The sequence below is a fragment of the Trichechus manatus genome, unplaced genomic scaffold, assembly GCF_000243295.1.
Source record: "Trichechus manatus latirostris isolate Lorelei unplaced genomic scaffold, TriManLat1.0 scaffold00019, whole genome shotgun sequence".
NCBI lineage: Eukaryota > Metazoa > Chordata > Mammalia > Sirenia > Trichechidae > Trichechus > Trichechus manatus.
Genome location: NW_004443955.1, coordinates 1154128 through 1176002, shown reverse-complemented (window position 1 = coordinate 1176002; position 21875 = coordinate 1154128). Strand labels below are relative to the sequence as shown.

At 41.4% G+C, this 21875-nt stretch overlaps 1 protein-coding gene across 1 annotated transcript in view; it reads right to left on the bottom strand.

Annotated features, from left to right (window-relative positions):
• Window positions 1–21875, bottom strand: part of OCA2 (OCA2 melanosomal transmembrane protein) — a 209404-nt gene that overhangs the window by 86157 nt on the left and 101372 nt on the right. The window contains exon 17 of the mRNA XM_023727843.1: window positions 16174–16306. Coding sequence (XP_023583611.1) covers window positions 16174–16306 — 133 coding nt within the window. The remainder of the gene's footprint in view (window positions 1–16173; window positions 16307–21875) is intronic.

The window sequence follows — 21875 nt, the reverse complement described above, 5'->3', positions numbered from 1 at the left end:
CGCGGCTGGCGGGGCTGATGCGCTGGGCAGTCAGACGCCACACGTGAATCTCATGCTTCAGCTCTGCAGAGAAAGGGAACTGCAGACATCAGTGGACACCATCCTGCTCACCCCACCTCCGCACCCCTACAAGAACAGGAAGCGGCACCTGATGGGTACAGATAACTAAGAGTCAACTCAAAGCCTTGGCTTTTTAGTGTTTGTTCATTGTAGGGGAAACCAGGAGACACAGCCTGACTTTAAACATCACTATGGAAATGACGTGACACAATTCCAACTCTTCTGTTGAAGAGTAAATTCCTTTCTGGAGCAGACATGCTAATACTAGCACGCAACAGCCAGTTTCCCTCCGGGGAAAATAATTATTGCAGACAGTATTCAAGGTCCAACTTTTAGCCATAATCTGGAGATCACCTTTGAGGGATTTCAGAAGCAAATCTAGTCAACACTGGAAATAAACATGTAATTCTGGGTAGGTGGTGCCAGGGGCTCTGCAATAAGGCATTTGGTTGGAGGCAGGAGGTGGGAAAAGCCCTCCCTCCCCATCAGGCCCCACAGCTGAGCTGAGTCTAGGAAAGGACTTTATGACCAAGGGCATGGGCAAGAGGGTAAGCACAATCCTAATGAACTGCTGAAATTAACAGTGAGGCAAATTTTCACCCATGAATGAGTTCAGCACCTTCTGATATACAACAGTAGAGTGAAATAAATTATAAATCCATTGCTTTTTACAATCTTAAAATCTTGCATAAAAGTTTACCTTTAACCTTTATTTTACCATTAAAATGCTACATAAATTTCTCAAAATATCCATTAAGAGGATATAAGGAAGTATAATATTTTCATAAATCACCTATTGTGTGTAGCACACACACTACGTATTACAAGGATTAAAGATGAATTTTAAAAACAATACTCTTTCCAGCAGGGATGCAGGACTGGACCAGGTCAGGGCAGAGGCGAAGTGAGTCATGGTCCAGAGAACGGAGCCAGATAGGCTGCCAGGCCCACCTGTGAATAAACGCACATCGTGCCCAGGTACATGCCAACTCAAGGGAGAGACAACATCTCCACCTTTGAAGCCACCACGTATTCAACAAGCAAGCCTGGATCACCTACAGCGGGGCAGAACCAGTGCAAACGCTGAGACATAAGGGGCTGCTAAATGGACACAGACCCTGAAGGAAGCATGCCCAGACTGCATCAGTTAGCACATGCCTTTCTCTACAGGTTCAGCCCCACAAGAGGAAACCCCTCTAAAACTAAAATACATTATATGTTTTCATTAAGTATATATGGATACTTTGTAGCTTACTAAATAATAATAATAAACCTTGAGTATAATTCAAAGTGGGGGGGCCAGGGAGGAGAGAAATCTGTGAGGCAGACTTCTCGAACTCTGGTCAAGGAGACACCCTATAGCAACAGCAAGCAGAGCCAGGAGGGGACGGTTCCAGAGCCCACAGTGTCAGCATTTCACCCAGTGTCCTGAATCTGGTGACACAGGTATCATGGCAAGCCCATAAAGCACCAGGTTTTCCAGATATCCTTTAAATGCACAGTGGTGAAGGGCCACCATTCCAAAGCAGCTGGTCAACCTTAAAGAAGCTGCACTCTAGCTGTACGCAGACCCGTGTGTGTGTGTGTGTGTGTGTGCACATGTGTGTGCGCACGCACGCATGTGCTGCACGTTCCACCAGCAGGGCTGGCCTCCCATGCTCCCTGGGCCTCTACTGCAGACCCAATCTTACCAGTGGAGCCTCATTTCCCACATGCACCCCAGAGCCTACCTGGCCTCTAAAAAAGGTTAAGCTAGTCTCTCAGCTCAACCCACAGGTTCACACACAAGCCGTGCACTTTTTTTTTTTTAATTGTTTTTTATTGTACTTCAGGTGAAGGTTTACAGAACAAATAGTTTCTCATTAAACAGTAGTACACATATTGTTTTATGACATTGGTTAAAACAACCCCACAACACGTCAACCCTCTCCCTTCTCAACCTTTCTTTTTTTTTTTTTTTTTGGTGAAAATATACATAGCCAAAGATACACCATTTCAAAAATTTCTACATGCACAGTTCAGTGACATCGACTACGCTCTTCCAGTTGTGCTCAAGCCGTGCACTTCTGTTTTCCTAAGTGCAGACTGAAACACATCATCAACTATGACAGAGTTAACTGAGATTTTGCCTGGGATAAGGAGGCAGTTCCCTTCATGTGGAGCTCGCAATTCACCCCGACATGCTCTCTCTCAGCTTCCCCTGCCCTTCCTCTGTCATTGCCCACTTTTTCTTCTCTCCCAGGCTCTAAAACCATAGTCCCAACTGGCTCCTTGAGATTTCCCCATAGACCTGTGCTGCACCCTCACAGTTAACCATGTCACCTTCTCCCACAAAACTCTCTCCCTTACTAATTTCTGCAACAGCATCATTCTTCTCCCAGGTACACAAACCTGGATGGTCACTTTTGTCTTGCCAATGGCATTCTCCTCTACATTTCTGCATTAACTTTTATTGAATACATAATAACTATATGATACCATGCTAGATGCTACAGGAGAAAAATAAATTGATAAATGGTAATGGTGGGCCTCTAACAAGCCAGAAAGAGATACAAGGCATGCCATAAATAAACGTGACCCAGGGCAATACCGAGCCATAAGGGCAGTTCAGGGTATACTGCACTGTTCTCGCCATGTCCACTCGTCCCTGCCTCAGGTCACAGCTTCTCCAGGCCTTCATCCCTCATACTGTGCATTCTGATTGCGCCTTAGTAACCATTCACTGGAATCATGTCTGACCAATGCTTGCTCTACTTATCTACCTATCTAGCTACCTATCAATCATCTATCTATGTATATATCATCTATCTATCCATATATCATCTATCTAGCTACCTATCAGTCATCTATCTATTCATATATCATCTATCCATATATAATCCATCTACCTACCTATCAATCATCTATCTATCCATATATCATCTATCTAGCTACCTATCAATTATCTGTCTATATCTATCTACCTATCCATCTGTCATCAATCTATCAATCAACTATCCATCTATTACCTATCTACCAATCATCTATCCATCTATTATCTACCTATCATCTATTCTCTATCATCTATTCATCTCTTACCTATCTATTTATTCATCTATCATCTATTTTCCTTCTTTAAAATATCTGGTGGTCCCATGGCCCAGAGAAGAAAGCTCTTCAGGGAAGACTCGAGACCCTGAAATGGTGAGTGCCAGCATGGCTCTGATCCTGCTTTCAAGCTTCAGCATCATGCTTGGCCATGCTGGCCCTGACCAGGAGTGTCCTCATGTCTCACTTCTGCCTCACTGATTACCACAAGTTTCTTGTTTCCTGAGTTTCTCGCTCAGGCAAAGACATTGCTTGTGGTATGTGCTCTCTCACAGGAGACGCAGGTTGCCAGGGGAGTCTGGAGGAGGGCCATCTAGCTCAGACTTAGGAGTCTCAGAGGAAGAATCCCAGAGAATGAAATGCCTGCAATGAGGCCTTTGGGAAACATGGAGCTAGCCAAGCTAACAAGGAGGATGAGAAAGAGAGCCCCATGAAGAGCAAACAGCAGATGCAAAGGCCCCAAAATAAGTGAACACATATTGGGGAAAATGAAAGCAGTGGGAAGGAGAGGCTGGGTAGATAAGTGGGTGCAGACCACACATGATATTAGAAGCCTTTCTCTGAACTTGGGCTTGATCTTAATATAACACAAAGACATCTTAATTTAAACTAAGCTAATGACATGATCACATTTTTTTTTACAAGAAAGAAAACTACATATCACTAATGAACATAGTTACAAAAATTTTACGGAAAACTTTAGCAGATCAAATGCAATACAACAATAGATGAAATAGGTAAAGTACTATGACCAACTGGGGTTTACCATAGGAATGCAAAATTAGTTTAGCATTTGAAAAATCAATCGATGTGATTTACAATATTAATTAATTAAAAATAAAATTTTTATGATCATCCCAATAGATGCAGGAAAATCGTTTGATAAAATCAAATATACATTCCTAATACAAAAAAATTCAGCAAATTAAGAAAAGAAGGGAACTCCCTCAATGTGATAAAAAGCATCAACTAAAACCCTACATCTGATATCATAATTAATAGTGAAAAACTAAATACTTTCTCACTCAGATCAAGAACAAAGCAAGTATGTCTGCTCTCACCACTTCTAGTCAACCTTATACTAGAAGCTCCAGCCAGTGTAATAAAGCAAGAGGAAGATATAAAAGTCATAAACTTAGAAAGGAAGAAGTAGTTCTGTCTTTACTCACAGACGACATGATCATCTATGTATAAAATCCAATTGAATCAATAACACAGCTATTAGAACGCATAAGGAGTTTTGCAACATTGCAAGATATAAGGTCAATATACAGAAATCAATTTTTTTCTATATATAACAATAAAAGTTAGAAATTGAAATTAAAAAACACCATAGCATCAAAAATATGAAATACATAAAGATAAACTTGATAATAGATGCACAAGCCATTTAAAATGAAAACTACAAAGCACTGCTGAGGTAAATTAAAGAAGACCTAAATATATGGAGAGAGATATCTCATTCATGGGTCAAAAACACTCAAAATTTTTAAGATTCTAGCTCTACCCAAATTGACCTGTAGAGTCAGTGTAAATCCAATAAAAATCTCAGCAGACTTTTTTTGTAGAAATTGACTAGCTCATTCATATGAAAATTCAAAGTAGCTAGGATGACCAAAACAACTTTGAAAAAGGAGAACAAAATTAGTGGACAAATATTACCTGACTTTAATACCTATTAGGTAGCCACAGTAATTAAGACAATGCAGTACTGACATCAAGGCAGACAAACAGATCAATGGAAGAATATAGAGTCCAGAAATAGACTCACATATTTATGAACAACTAATTTTTGACAATGATTCAAAGGCAAATCAGAAGAGAAAGGATAATCTTTTCAACAAATGGTGTGGAACAATTAGATATCCACATGCACACAAGCAATGAATGTCAATCCATATCCTGGACCAGGTACAAATAGTAATCCAAAATGAACCACAGACCTAAATATACAAACCAAAGCTATAAAACTTCTAGAAGAAAACATAGGGAAAAAAAACTTTTATTTTATTGAGAGTTTTTATCAAGAATGGGTGTTGGACTTTGTCAAATGCCTTTTCCCCATCGATTGATAAGATCATGTGGTTCTTGTCTTTTGTTTTATTTATGTAATGGATTACATTGATTGTTTTTCTAATGTTGAACCATCCCTGCATACCTGGTATAAATCCCACTTGATCATGGTGAATTATTTTTTTGATATATTGCTGAATTCTATTGGCTAGAATTTTGTTGAGGATTTTTGCGTCAATGTTCATGAGGGTATGGGTCTGTAATTTTCTTTTTTTGTGGTGTCTTTACCTGGTTTTGGTATCAGGGTTATGCTGGCTTCATAGAATGAGTTTGGGAGTATTCTATCCTTTTCTATGCTCTGAAATACCTTTAGTAGTAGTGGTGTTAACTCTTCTCTGAAAGTTGAGTAGAATTTCTCCAGTGAAGCCATCCAGACCAGGGTTTTTTTTTTGTTGGGAGTTTTTAAATTACCTTTTCAATCTCTTCTTGTTATGGGTTATTTAGTTGTTATAACTCTGTTAGTGGTAGTTTAGGTAGGTAGTGAGTTTCTAGAAATTTCTCCATTTCTTCTTGGTTTTCAAACTTGTTAGAGTACAATTTTTCATAGTATTCTGTTATGATTCTTTTAATTTCAGTTGGGTCTGTTGTGATATCACCCATCACATTTCTGAAATGGGTTATCTGCTTCCTCTACTGCTTTTCCTTTGTCAGTTTGGTCAATGGTTTATCAATTTTGTTGATCTTTTCAAAAAACCAGCTTGGTCTTGTTAACTCTTTCGATTGTTTTTCTATTCTCTATTTCATTTAATTCTACTCTAATTCTTATTATTTCCTTTCTTCTGGCACCTGAGGGCTTCTTTTGATGTTCTTTTCTACTTGTTCCATTTGTAGGGTTAATGTTTTGGTTACGGCCCTTTCTTCTTTTTGGATGTGTGCATTTATTCTATAAACTGACCTCTTAGCACTGCTTCTGCTGTGTCCCAAAGGTTCTGGTAGGATGTGTTTTCATTCTCATTTGATTCTATGAATTTCTTTATTCCATCCTTAATTTCTTCTATAACCCAGTAGTTTTTGAGAAAGGTGTTGTTCAGTTTCCATGTGTTTGATTTTTTTTCCTTGCTTTTTGTGTTGTTGATTTCCACTTTTATGGCTTTATGGTCAGAAAAGATGCTTTGTAATATTCTGATGCTTTGGATTTTGGTAAGGCTTGCTTTATGGCCTAATATGTGGTCTGTTCTGGAGAATGTTCCATGTGCTTTGGAAAAGAAAGTATACTTGGCTGCTGTAGGGTGGAGTGTTCAGTATATGTCTATGAGATCAAGTTGGTTGACTGTAGCATTTAGCTCTTCCGTGTCTTTGGTGAGCTTCTTTCTGGATGTTCTGTCCTTCACCGAAAGTGGCGTGTTGAAATCTCCTACTAGAATTGTGGAGCTGTCTATCTCTCTTTTCAGTGTTGTTAGAGTTAGTTTTATGTATTTTGGAGCCCTGGCATTGGGTGCATAAATATTTATTACAGTTATGTCCTCCTGGTGTACTGATCCTTTAATCATTACATAGTGTCCTTCCTTATCCTTTGTGGTGGGTTTTACTTTAAAGTCTATTTTGTCAGAGATTAATATTGCCACTCCTGCTCTTTTTTGAGTGTTGTTTGCTTGATATATTTTTTCCACCCTTTGAGTTTTAGTTTGTTTGTGTCTTTAAGTCTAAGGTGTGTCTCTTGTAGGCAGAATAAATGGATTGTGTTTTTTTATCCAATCTGCCACTCTCTGTCTCTTTATTGGTGCATTTAGTCCATTTACATTCAGTGTAATTATTGACAGGTATGAGTTCAGTGCCATCATTTTGATGTCCTTTTTGTGTGTTGTTCACAGTTTCTTTGTTCCATTTAATTTTCTATGCTGAGTTGTTTTACTTTATGTATTTTCTTTTCATCTTTTTCATTGTTGTTGATCTTGTGTTTGCTGAGTCTTTATATGTTTCTAGTTTTTTATTTTGAGTTGTAGGATTGTTAGTTTCCTTGGTGGTTACCTTAATATTTACCCCTATTTTTCTAAGTTCATAACAGTCTTTTATTTCTTTATAATGCCTTGACTTCCTCTCCATATGAAAAATCTGTGTCTACATTTTTTAAGTCCCTGTTCTTTGTTTTAATGTTGTCATCTTTTACGTATTGACATCTGTTTCCCTATTTTCAGCATTTTTGCTTTGATTTACTTTTGTGTCTTCCCTATCTGGGTTGATATCTGGTTGCTCTGTCTGTGTTCTAGTCTTGGGTTGTTATCTGATGTTACTTATTTTCTAACCGTAGGACTCCCTTTAGCATTTCTTGTAATTTTGGTTTGTTTTTTGCAAATTCCCTAAACTTCTGTTTATTTGAAAATGCCCCAATTTTGCCATCAGATTTGAGATACAGTTTTGCTGGATATATAATTCTTGGCTGGCACTTTTTTTCCTTCAAGGCTTTATATATGTCATCCCATTGCCTTCTTGCCTGTATGGTTTCTGCTGAGTAGTCCGAGGTTATTCTTATTGACTCTCCTTTGTAGATGAGTTTTCTTTTATCCCTAGCTGCTCTTCAAATTCTCTCTTTAGCTTTGGTTTTAGCAAGTTTGATTATAATATATCTTGGTGACTTTCTTTTGGGATCTACCTTATGTGGGGTTCAATGAGCATCTTGGATAGATATCTTGTCACCCTTCCTGATATCAGGGAAGTTTTCTGCCAGCAAATCTTCAAGAATTCTCTCTGTATTTTCTGTTATCCCCCCGTTCTGGTACTCCAATCACTCATAGATATTCCTCTTGATAGAGTCCCACATAATTCTTAGGGTTTTTTCAATTTTTTTAATCCTTTTATCTGATTTTTCATCAAATAAGTTGGTGCCAAGTGCTTTATCTTCAGTCTCACTAATTCTGACTTCAATTGCCCCAATTCTGCTCCTATGACTTTTTATTGAGTAGTCTAATTCTGAAATTTTATTGTTAATCTTTTGGGTTTTTGATTGCTGTCTCTCTATGGATTCTTGAAGCCTGTTAAATTTGTCATTACACTTTCTTTAATCTTCTTAAATTCCTCTATTGCGTGTTCTGCATTTTGCTTAATTTCCTTCCTGATTTCTTGAAGAGTTCTGTATATTAATATTTTGTTTTCTGTCTCTGGTAATTCCAAGAAATTTTCCTCCTCTGGAAAATTTCTAGACTCTTTATTTTGAGAGCTTGCTGGAGCTATCATGGATTGACTCTTTATGTGATTTGATATTGACTGTTGTCTCTGAGCCATCAATAAGTTATTGTATTTATTTATTTTATGTTTGCTTACTGTGTCCTAGCTTCTTGTTTTGTTTTGATTGCCCAAATATGCTGCTCCTATGAGCTAGTTTGATTATTGGCACCTTTGAAGTTCCAATGTCCTGTCACCAGGTGGTTAGATCTGTTACTAGGTATGTGAGCTCAGGAGTCCACCCACTCCTCCTGTATGGATTCAGCTCAGGTGCCCAGGTAGATAGCTACCTAGTGTGTGGTGCAGGCTTTCACCCACAGTCCCAGACAGGCATGGGTGATTGGTGTAAGCACAGGTGTCTGGCTGCAGCAGGGGGACACACTCTGAGCAAGGCAGGGGGCTGACGGCAGCCCCTGAGTGCCCAGCAGGAAGGCACATCCCAGTTCCCTGCAGTGCATAGGTGGATGGGTTTTACAGCCAGACTATGAGCACCTAATGCTGTTGGCTGTAAGGACCGGGGGGGCACCTCTTATTAATGAGCCCTTATTGCAGGTGGCTAGGTGGCATGGGTGGAGCCACCAGTCCTCAGGCCCCTGACATGGGTAGGCAAAGACCCTGCTTAATGGGTAAAGCAGTGTCGAATCTCAAGAACCTGCCATCTCACAGCTGAAACAGTTGAAGTTAGGGTTCCAGTATATACCCTGTTGTACTGTGGTAATGAGGGCTTATGCTGTTGAGATGGGCCCACAAAAGTCTATGCAGGGAGAGGCACCCAAAGTCCTTGGATCCCCCATGCCTGTGCCTAGCCAGAGGAGCTGTGCCTACCCTGGATTCTTGGCTTAGAAGAGCTGGCAGTTTATTCTTTCCCGTTTGTTCATTTTTCACTCTCCAAGGCAGGGAGAATGGCTCCAGGCATGTGACAGATCCTACTTCCGGCCCAGGGGACTTGGCAATTGCTGAAGCCTCTGGGACCCAGTGCAGAGCAGGGAGCAGGGAAGTAAATGGGAGAGAGGTTTTTCCCTAAGTGGGTTGTCTTTAATCTGCACGGTAAGCTGCATGCAAGTACCTATGTGGGCTGCTTCTCACTAGTTTTGGGTGGCCATGCAGACTCTCTGTCACTGGGTCTCTCCCAGTGCAGAAAACGTGCCTCCTGAGCACTGCTGCTTGCCCACCTCACCGCTCACCCGTGAGGTGCTCAGGCCTGCAGGTCTCAGGCTCTCATCACGTCAGGTCTGGCAACTCCTTGCTAGTTCCAAACCATCTCTTCCTCCCTCTGCCACTCAGTCAGGTTCCTCAACTCTTCCTTTGATGTTCAGGGCTCCCAGATTACCATATATAATCTAATCACTTGTTTTTTCTGGTCTTTGTTGTAAGAGGGTCCACTGGAAGAGTCTGACTACTCCACTGTCTTGGCCCCACCTCCAAAAAAACTTTTTATAACCTTGGGTTTGGAAAAGATTTCTTACATACTATAGCAAAAGAATAACTCAAAAAAAAATGATGGGCTGAATGTCATCAAAATTAAAAACTTCTGCTCTTTGAAAACCATTGTTAGGACGGTGAAAAGATGAGCCAAAGCATGAAAGAAAATATCTGCACATCTTATGTGTGATAAAGGACTGTATCCAGAATACATAAAGAAGTATCAAAATTCAATAATAAGGAAATAACCCCCCTCCACCACCACCTCTGCCTCCCGCTGAACAAATGGGCAGAAGATTTTAATACATATTTCACCAAAGAACACGTGGATGTCAAATAAGCACAAGAAAAGATGCTCAACATCATTAGTCATTAGGGAATGCAAATTAAAGCCACACTGAGATATCAATATACCCCCATTAGAATGGCTAAAATTAAGAAGACTGACAATAACAAGGGATGACAAGAGTGTGGAGAAACTGGAACTTTCAAACACTGCTGGTGGGAATATAAAATAATACAGCTACTTTTCATTTGTTCTGGCAATCAGTTTGGCAGCTTCTTAACAAATTAAACATAACTTATATATATTTACTCATAAGAAAAGAAATCACATTCCATGCAAAGATTTTTACACAAATGTTTGATAACGGCTTTATTTGTAATAGCCAAAAACTGAAAATAACTCACGTATTCATCAACAGGTAAATAGATAAACAAATTGTTGTATATCCATACAGTGGAATATTACTCACTGGTAAAAAAGGATTAACTAGTGGTACATACCACAACATGAATCAATCTCAAAATAATTATGCTGAGTGTAAGAAGTCAGACAAAGCAGAGTAATACTATATGATTTCATTAATATAATACTCTGTAAAATATTAACTAATCTATAAGATGGAAAATATATCAGTGGTTGTCAAGGGTATATCAGAGAGGGGTGGGAGGGAGAGATTACAAAAAGACAAAAGGAAGCTTTTGGGAGTGGTGAATGTGTTCATTATCTAGATTGTGGTGATGGTTTCACGGGTGTATATACAAAAAGTATCAAATCCTATACTTAAAATATGTGCAGTTTAATGTATGTCAATTTTACCTTAGTAATACTGTTTTAAGGAGCCCTGGTGGCACAGTGGTTAAGTGCTCAACTGCTCACCAAAAGGGTGGTGGTTCGAACCCATCAGCTGCTCCATGGGAGAAAGATGTGGCAGTCTGCCTCCGTAAAGATTAAAGCCTTAGAAACCCTATGGGGCAGTTCTACTCTGTCCTATAGGGTGGCTGTAAGTCAGAATTAACATGATGGCAATCAATGCATTTGGTTTTGGTTTTTATGCTGTTTTGCAAATGCTCCATACTAATCTAATGATAAAGGAAGTACCTAACCAAAATTTGTACTATTAACCATCCTCTCCTCTAACTCTGTGAAATTCTGGCAGTTGATGCCAGAGTGAAGTCTAGACAAGAAGAGATATTTAGTGGTCCAATTTAGAGGCATTTGACAAATAGCATCTACTCAGTTCCCACCTATGGAGGTATTAGGTGTTGTATATTAGGGAGGCAAGAGTGGATGGCAGTGGAAAGAGCAAACAAGGAGGTAAGTTCTTGCAACACACAAGGTATCTGTCATGGATTTAACTGTGTCCCCCCAAAAAATGTGTGTATCAATTTGGCTGGGCCATGATTCCCGGTATTTTGTGATTATCCACCATTTTGTCATCTGATGTGATTTTCCTATGTGTTGTAAATCCTGCCTCTGTGATGTTAATGAGGCAGTTGTATTGATGAGGCAGGACTCAATCCACAGGGTTGGACTGTGTCTTGAGCTGGTTTCTTTGGAGATATAAAAGAGAGAAGCGAGCAGAGAGACGGGGACCTCATACCACCAAGAAAGCAGTGCTGTGAGCAGCGTGCATCTTTTGCACTCGGGGTTCCTGTGTGGAGAAGCTCCTAGTCCAGAGGAAGATTGATGAGAAGGAACTTTCTCCAGAGCTGACAGAGAGAGAAAGCCTTCCCCTGGAGCTGACACCCTGAATTTGGACTTTTAGCCTACTTTACTGTGAGGAAATAAATTTCTCTTGCTAAAGCCAGCCACTTGTGGTATTTCTGTTATAGCAGCACTAGGTAAACTAAGACAGTATCCCAAAGACCAGCAATAGGAGAATCGCCATGGGGAAAATGTGTCGCAGAGATTTATCTAGAGCAACATTTCACAGACAGTCACATCAAGAGCCTCATTACCTTAAAGATAGAATTGGTAAATAAAACACAGGCTATTCATATACAAGATCTGATGCTTTTATTTATTTATCTATAGACCTAAGGAAACATAAACAACAAAATTCCAGGAGAGAAAAACATTTGTTTTTACACAATTTAGAATCAAATGGCTTGGGCCTCACAAGGTGAAAGCAAGCAATGTAATTCCATGAATCAAGGGCTCATACTTCATTAGGCATGCATAATGGGCTCAAATAGAATGACCACACTGTGCAAACTCACAAGAGGCTGATGTATACACCAGAGAGCCCATCAATCTACTATGTTAAGTACTAGAATAAGCCTGGAAATCGAACTACTTGCATACACAGTTAATATTTTCTCTCCCTATAGGCAAATCTAAGTTCCCTGGGTGACACAAGTGGTTGGTGGTTCAAGTCCATCCAGCACCACCACAGAAGAAAGGCCTGGAGATTTGCTTCTGTAAAGATTAAAGCCAATAAAACGCAGTTCTACTCTGTAACACACTGGGTCGCCATGAGTTGGAATCAACTCATCAGCAATGGGTTTTTTTTGTTTTCTCGTAGGCAAATCTAGTTAGAAAACAACACTAAAACGGTTGCTTGCTAAGCATGGACTCAGAGCGAAGGAGATTTCCCTGGATAATCCTAATGGCCTGATGCACTCATTGTCACTAGGGGACAAGCTGACCATGGGGACCACAGAACTTCCATTTACTCAGCTCTACATGCATTTCGAAGAGGCTTATGATTTGTATAACATAGTGCTCATCATGGAGGAGACAAAAACAAGGAAGGTACTATTCTAGTCATCAATAAACTCACAGTCAAAGAAGGAAGACAAAGTCTATTCAATGGGGAATAACACTGCGGTGCACAAAGGAGGGGCTACAACCAGGATGAGGATCCTGGCCAGTGAAGAAGACCTACTGGAAAAAGCATGGCTCTTCGGTCATCTTTCTAAATTGGAGTATGACCTTCCCTCTTCTCTTAACACATCCTTTCTACTAATGGAGTATATTGGGGTACACTGATGAACCTACAGGCTTAGATGAATTCCCCTGAAGGTCAGGCACTCTCCCCCAGGGTCCCAGTCATCCAGACAAGGATGGGGCTTTCTTCTTCACATGCTGCAGCCACCCACTTGCAGGGTATTGCTTGTGGCGGTTTCTTCTGCAGATGGGTGAGCTCTCCCACCAGATGTGCACTTCTCATAAGCTTTTTCAGAAGCCTGCCTTCTGGCACCCACAGAGATGCTGCCAGGGCTCTGTGCAAAGATCAAAGACCTGCTCCTTCCTTCATAAACATGCAGGGTAAGGGAGGCTTTGCACTGACAGAGTCAAGGGCAAGTAATGAGCTCAATAAGTTGAATTCCAAGGCAGAGAAAGTTCAGTAGATGAAGACACTGCTCACGGTCACCAGAGGGACCATGCATGTCTTGGTATATTAGCAGCCACGGGTTCTCTATATTTTAATATATTTTATTCACGTTTGGTTTATTTTTTATCTACTTTCCCCAATGCAGACAAAGGCATGGCAGCCAGGGGCAGTGAGTGACGCCAGAGAGAACACACCAGCTAGGTCTTAGGTCCAGCTAGGACAGAGCACTCTCTAAGCACTGGTCCCACAACAAGTCAGTCCCCACTTCTGGCAATAACTCATCCCAGTGCCCAGAAATCACTTTCACCCCAAAGTGCTGCAGATAAGATTTCAAGGTGAAACCCTAAGGCTCCAATCCTTTGTTTGAGGCAGGGTTGAACAAATCTTCTAAAATTCATGAAAGGAAGTCTCCACATGAGGCCACTGAGCTGACCTCTCCCAAATATGCTACTCTAGAGTGCCTGAGAGACACCAGGAATAAAGGCAGCAATTAAGCCCATCTAGGTGCCAGCCAGCAGCGGACCTGTCGGATATGCAGCTGGTTCACAAAGCTCTCCCAACACACATTTCAAGGTATTTCAGAATCAAAGATTAAGGAGAGAAATGGCCCCCTGCTACATCCTCCCTGGGGTCAATGTAGGTAGCTTCAGCAATTTCTGTTTCTGTGACCTCGGCATCTTTTTCAGAACTAGGTGACTTGAATGGGAGGCAGGCTCTAAACACTTCCTGAGAGGCTGCTGATGGAAACCCGGCTTCATGCTGAGATTAACTGAGGTGACATTAAGAAATTAATGTGAAGGAAAGCTTCATAGCTGAAGTGCCCAGCTTCTAATTTTTGTCTATCAAAGGCTTCTCTTCCTGAGAGTCTGGATTCTCTCTCATAACAGCTATCCCGTGTACATGAGTTTCCCTTTGGGTCAGTGTAGGAATGACAGAGGGAAATCTTCAACAAATAAACTGTTATTTTAAAAATATTTCAGGAGGTCTGAACTTTATTAGTTTTTTACTAGAGACCACAAACTTTTCCAGATTCACAGAAGGGGACAAGGAAGCTGGTGATAGGGAACCCAAGGTTGAGTAAGGATAGGGTTGATGTGTTGTGAGGTTGTTAACCTCATAGGGCAACATGTGTAGTAACTGTTTAATGAGAAACTATTTTGTTCTGTAAACCTTCATCTAAAGTGAGAATAGCAGCCCAACTGTAAGAGTGTAGTCGATGTCACTGAACTGTGCATGTAGAAATTTTTGAAATGGTGTATCTTTGGCTATGTATATTTTCACCAAAAAAAAGAGAAAAAAAAAGGTCAAGAAGGGAGAGGGTTGACATGTTGTGGGGTTGTTAACCAATGTCGTAAAACAATATGTGTACTACTGTTTCATGAGAATCTATTTGTTCTATAAACCTTTACCTGAAGTACAATTTAAAAATTTTTTTTTAAAAAGTACCATTTTTCCTTCTACACACACAGAAAAAGAAAAAATTAGAAAAAAACAACAAATTGCCATTCAGTGATTCCTACTCAAGGCAACCCATGCGTGTCAGAGTAGAACTATACTCCACAGGGTTTCCAGTGGCTGATTTTTCAGAAGCAGATTGCCAGGCCTTTCTTCTGTGGCATCTCTGGATGGACTCAGACCTGGGTGGACTCGAACCACCAACCTTTCCCACCAATCTTTTGGTTAGCAGCCCAGTGTATTAATCATTTGAGCCACACAGGGACTCCTTTATATCCACAAGGGCAGTCCAATTTTTTGTGTATTTGATCATTAAATACTGCCTAAAATAGCAAGTTTTGCTTACCATCCCATTTTTCTGGTAGCACGGACTAAATAATGTTTTCATAACTAGAACAAAAATACTCAAACTCTGAATAAGGTGAAAGTCACACATGAAAGGAAGGAAAATCTCACATAATCACCTCCTGACAATCTGAGAGTTGACAAGAACATACTCAACTCTCCATCTATTCAGACTGAACTGGAATTTGATTATCTTATTAAAAATAAAGAAAAACTGTAAAACACAAGGTTAGAAGAACAACATGGGATGAGAGAGATAAAAATAAAATCTATGAGCTCTATAGATTCTCAGGATTGCTGAGGACACCAGTCAGCCACTCCACACCAAGTTCCAGAGAGAGGAAAAGCATCTCATCACCTGCGTCAGCCAATCCAGACGCAGCTGGCAACCCTCACAGCACCCACATCTGGACCTCCACAAGAGTGGCCACCGTTTCCCAGCTAATCTAGTTCTCCTAATGTAGCTGAATCAATACTCTTCTCGGTAAAATGTCTACTTAAATGTTTATGAGGAAAATACAAAGCAATAAGATCGTTGCAATTCCTCTTGCTGGCTGGTGCCTCCACAAAGTGCTTTTGATTGACAAGGACAGGATTATGTTACCAATTTTGTAAGCACATTTAATGCTCAAACTACTACAAGATACTAGACAGCTATAGTAGAGGTGTTATTTGCATTGTAGGCTGTGTTTTTATGATGCCATGGTATTTCAATTGATAGAGGGGCCATCACTTCCCCCATCTCACTTGATAGAGAACTGCAGAGACATGGCTCATGAATTTAAACTCCCAAACGCACTGTGGACAGAGTGCGCAGCATCCCAACAGCCCACACCTCCCAATGTTCTGAGGGCAGTGACTCCTCCCGCCTTTCTGTGAGAACTTGCCCCGGAAACATAAGGTTATGGCAGTGAGCTCTGAGGAAGAGTGAAGAGGGGCTGATACTCACCCACGATCTCGCTGGGCTCTTTGTTGTAAAGCTTTTTGTTCCAGTACAGGAGTCGGAGGAAGGGGAAGGAGACCAGGAGGACGAGGCAGATCCCCACAAACATGTGTGCTGTGAATCCTGCAAAGTCCAGGCCCTGTAAGTGCAAAAAGGGGTGAGACAGTACAAGCGACAGGGCAAGCTGAGGCAGACGTAGGGGGGTACCAAGGTGAGGGGGGTGCCTGCACCCAGGCTTGGAGAGAATGTGCCCCATCTAGGATTTTGAAAAGCTTAAGGTTTGTTTTTTCTTCCAAGTTGAAAAACTAATTCTTACAAGCAACTTTAGGAGGAAAACAGATTCCATCTGATTCCTACCTTGACTCAGTTTGCTGCCACCACGTGCTGACACATTCCCCACAATGAATGGATCGAAAAGACTAAGAGGAAAACATGCGGAAACACCCAGCTTAGCTCCCCACCTTGGATGTTGAAAGGTTGTCCTCCACCAGGGAAGGACAGCCATCCGGGGTGCCAAGGGGTCCCGGGGCTGACACTGACTGCCGGCAGGGCCCTTCCACCTCCTCCCCCTTTTCCCCCCCAGCCCCGTGCCTGTACCCAGCCTGCCTTTGGGGCTGGGAAAACCACAGTTAGGTTGATATTCCAAGGGATAAATCTGCAGAGGCAGAAGCAGTTAGATTTGATTCTCTCATTCGTTTCGTGCCTGCCCTGGTAAAGATGACCGGCTGGTAGGATGTGACCCTTTCCCATAGGCTCCAAGCATCCAGCTGCCACAGAGGGGAATCAGACACAGTGGCAAGCACAGCACAGTGCACTGGGGACGTTAGTGAGGACCTCAAGTAGCACTAAGTGGGGGTCAGAAAGACACCTTCGAAGACCTTGGCTGCAAGAAGTTAACTATATGAACTATTGCTTATTAAAATTTAGTTATTTTTCCCCTCATCTCTAGAAAAAAATCTGAAATAACTTTACTATTTCCAACAATACAACCCAACTAGAAATCATGATCAATAAACTTGCATCAGGCTTTAGGGCTTGCCAATGACATGCAATAACCTGAACTTCTTCATCTCTCGCACATCAAATGGTTGTCCTTGAAAACAAGGATGGAGCTAGAGGAACTCATTCACAGGTAGATAGTGAAGAAGGGAAACTTACAGAGAGATGGGGCTTGGAATGTTTTAAATTGTGTAAGAAGTCACCACTTTTCTGGTAGTTCTGAAGGTGTTACCTTGGACTTTGTGTTTGTCTATAGAACTCATACCCTAAATATCTGGTTGATAAAAGCTTCAAAATACTTTCAGGGATCCTTGAAATGTTTTAATTTTTTTCTAAAATCAGAAGCAAAAAGAAAAAATCAGAAGCAAAAAGAAAAAATGAACTCTTAGGTTAAATAAAATCATTTAAAATTTAATATTAATGTATTTGTCTTTACAACAATTCAGTCATGAAATACAATTGTTAATTTTTTTGGACAAAGGGGCCCACTGGAACGTAATAACTATAAAGTGTTGCCCCATTAGATATGGTAGAGCAAGTGAGGAAAAAACTGATGAGTAAATTAAAGGAAAAAAAGGACTCAGGCGTCCTGGGAGTGCCTCCATAACAAAATAATGCAGCACTGAGCAAAAGTATATGGTTTCTACCAGTGCAGTAATGGGCAGATTTATGAAGTAAGATAAAAGCAAAATGAAAAAATCCAAACTGAAAACTTTAAGAAAGAAACAGGCAGATGTACTGCGCTGTTGTTGTTAGTTGCCCTTGAGTCGTTCTGACTCATGGTGACCCCACGTGCGCAGAGTAGAACTGCTTCATACGGTTTTCATGGCTTACCTTTTGGAAGCAAATCACAGGCCTGTCTTCCAAAGTGCATCTGGGTGGGCTTGAACCAACAACCTTGTGGCTAGTAGTTGAGTGCTTGTTGTTGTTAGATGCTGTCAAGTTGGTTCCAACTCATAGTGACCCAATGTACAACAGTATGAAACACTGCCCGGTCCTGTGCCAACCTCACAGTCATTGCTATATGTGAGCCATCGCTGCAGCCACTGTGTCAATCCATCTCCTTGAGGGCCTTCGTTTTCTTCCACTGATGCTCTACTTTACCAAGCCTGATGTCCTTTTCCAGGGACTGGGCCCTCCTGATAACATGTCCAAAGTACATGAGACTTTCTCATCTAAGGAGCATTCTGGCTGTACTTCTTCCAAGAGAGATTTGTTGAATCTTCTGGCTGTCCATGGTATATTCAGTATTCTTCAACAACATCATAATTCAAAGGCATCAATTCTGTCTACGGCCATACCACCCTGAACGCGCCCGATCTCGTCAAAGGCATCAATTCTTCTTTAGTCTTCCTTATACATTGTTTCCTCTCATTTTGAGTCATGCCACATCAGCAAATGAAGGTCACGAAAGCTTATTCCATCTATGTCATTAAGGTCGACTCTACTTTGAGAAGGCAACTCTTCCCCAGTCATATCTTGAGGAGCTCATTAGACAATGTTTCACTGCTATCCATAAGGTTTTCACTGGCCAATTTTTTCAGAAGTAGATAGCCGGCTCCTTCTTCCCAGTCTGTCTTAGTCTGGAAGTTCTGCTGAAACCTGTCCACCATGGGTGACCCTGCTGGTATGTGAAATGCCAGTGGCATAGCTTCCAGTATCATAGCAACACGCAAGTCACCACAGTACAGCAAACTGACAGACGAGGGGTGGAGGTGAGGGCTTAGTGGGATGCAAATGTTTTCCCCTAGGATTCTCAGGCACATGGGTGTTCTACTGCTTTACCTACCTCTGTAATTTCCTAGAAGAGTGCTCTCTTCAGCCATTCTCAGTCATAACCACCCCAACCCTCCCCTTATTCATTTATGGAGCCCCGGTGGCACAGTGGTTAAGAGTTATGGCTGCTAACCAAAAGGTGGGCAATTCGAATCCACCAGCCACTCTTTGGAAACCCTATGGGGCAGTTTTACTCTGTCCTATAGGGTTGCTATAAGTCAGAATCAACTTGATGGCAATGGGTTTTGGTTTTTCATTTACAGCAATGCAAAGCTTTCAGTCAGCCTTTTCTTTCTATATGGTGATGATTCCTACAGTGTACTGCTTTACCCACTTCTGTAATTTCCTAGAAGACTACGCTTCTCAGCCATTCTCAGTAATAAAACCCCCCTAGTGGTTAAGAGTTCGGCTGCTAACCAAAAGCTGGCAGTTTGAATCCACCAAGTGCTCCTTGGAAGCCCGATGGGGCAGTTCTACACTGTCCTATAGGGTCACTATGAGTCGGAATCTACTCAACGGCAATGGGTTTGGTTTAGTTACAATTCATTTACAGCCGTGCAATGCTTTCAGACAACATTTTCCTTCCTATAGTGTTGTCATGGATTGAATTATGTCCTCCAAAAAATGTGTGTATCAATTTGGCCAGACCATGATTCCTGGTATTGTGTGGTTTTCCTATAAGTTGCAAATCCTGCCTCTATGATGTTAATGAGGGAGGCTGGAAGGCAGTTATGTTAGTAAGGCAGGACTCAGTCTACAAGATTAGATTGTATCCTGAGGCAATGTCTTGAGATATAAAAGACAGAAGTGAGCAGAGAGACAGGGGGACCTCATACCATCAAAAAAGCAGTGCCGGGAGCAGAGAGCGTCCTTTAGACTGGGGTCCCTGTGCAGAGAAGCTCCTAGTCTGGGGGAACACTGAACAGAAGAAGGCTGACAGAGAGAAAAAGCCCTACCCTGGAGCTGATGCCTTGAATTTGGACTTTTAGCCTACTTTACTGTAAGGAAATAAACTTCTCTTTGTTAAAACTATCCACTTGCGGTATTTTTGTTATAGCAGCATAGATGACTAAGACAAGTGTGGTGGTTCTATCTTGTCCCTCTAAGCCTGTTTTCTTTTTTTGCCTGCTACACACAGTCATTTTCTTCCTAAGTTTCCACATTGTCTTCATTTGATGGCATAAGTACCCAAATGTTGAGGCATTTAAATACTTTTTGTTCAAAACAACCAAAAAAGGATGCACTGGAATCAGATGGGGACATTCATAGCCATGTACTTTCCATATATTTACAGTGATGCAGTTGTGGGCACCATGGTCCAGCAACATCGTCTTCTAGGAACGATGCTCTCAGACTAGCTCTATGACAAGTCAAAATAGTCAGCTGAGTTGTACACAGTGGTTCAAGCCAAATTAATTTCTCTGAAGAGGAGTGTGAAGGCAGAAAATCCTGCAGAATAGACAAAGAAGAAGCAACCAGAGAGGTAGAGCGGGAAGAACCAGCAGAGAAACACCATCAAAGTTGTCACCTGATGTAGTGGAGGAATCGGAAGTGGCAGAGCAGTAGAAGGACATCCTGGCACACACCATGCATAGGGCATACAGGGAAGCAGCAGAAGGATATCCTGGCATGCACCACAACACAAAGGACACGCAAGGAACAGTGGAAGGACATTCTGGCACTCACTACAGTGTATGGATCACACAAGGAAAAGCCATCCTCTGATCCGTAAAGTGCCACTCAGAGCGCAGGGCGACATGGCTCCCCAAAGAGGCTTTTCAAGTGGTGTGGAGAAGAGAGTTGGCCAAAAGAGAGTTGAACAGTTGTGTTTGCCACTGGTGAGTCTCCTGATAACAAGCATAAAAGAGCAAATGTAACTGGCAAAGGGGGAGAAATAGATCCAAGTCACCCTGCTGGGAGGTGTAAGGACCATGGGAGAACATGGGATCCTAGAGCATTGCAGAATCATGCTCACCAGGCAGGGTAGGGGAATAAGTTACCCACGTGGTGAGATGGAGGACCCTGGATATCTTCCCTACCAGCCTGTTTAATGCTGGAAATTCCACCAACAGAGTCCTCCCTAAAGACTCTAGGGGAAATGTGGTACAGTAAGTGGGAAGAACTTCCCTCGTAAATTCCTATAACTTTTGCCCTAGTCCTCAGAGAAGGCTGATAATTTGCCAGGTTTGACTCTTTTTACTGTCCCAAAGTCTAGTACTATTTTTTTATTACTCCTCTGAATCACATATTAAGTATTCATTTTATATGTAAATTTTTTTTGAAAAATTAATTTCAAAGTTAATGGTATTTCATAATCTATTTTCTTCCTTTTTCCGTTGGTTGATGAAAACCCAAATAATGGAAAATAAATTTGCCTGTTATGTGATGCAAATGTATGCCTGCTCTGGCATTACCGACAGTGAGGTTCGCAAATTAATCACTGCTAAGGACACTTTCCCTGGGAACACCTTTGCGTCTCCATACACGTAAGTTTTCCTTTATCTTTGAAATATTATTAAATGAATTAAAACAGCACTTAATTATCCACAAACAGCCATTCATTAGATATCTTTCCTATGAAATACAGTTTAGCTCAGAAATCCAGGGAAGTCACTGGAGAGGAAGACAAGGAAGCCATCCTTAATGAAAACAAGCATGGCCCCAAGGCCATGTCCAAGAAGGACGCGTGTGAAGTATGATGCTTCCAGCCAGTTCACCAGCTCTGGGAGCCTGGACACGACCTTGGCAGGTCCGAAAGGGGGCACTCACCTCCAGGACCCATATGCTCTTTTCTGCTAATGAAAGCATAAGGAATCTTCCTAACTAAGAAGTCTTAACTTATTCAACTGAGATTCAATTTAATGTTCACTCCAACGACGTTCAAAATCATACAGAAAGAGAGTTCCGGCAAAATGGCGCTCTAGGCAGAAGCA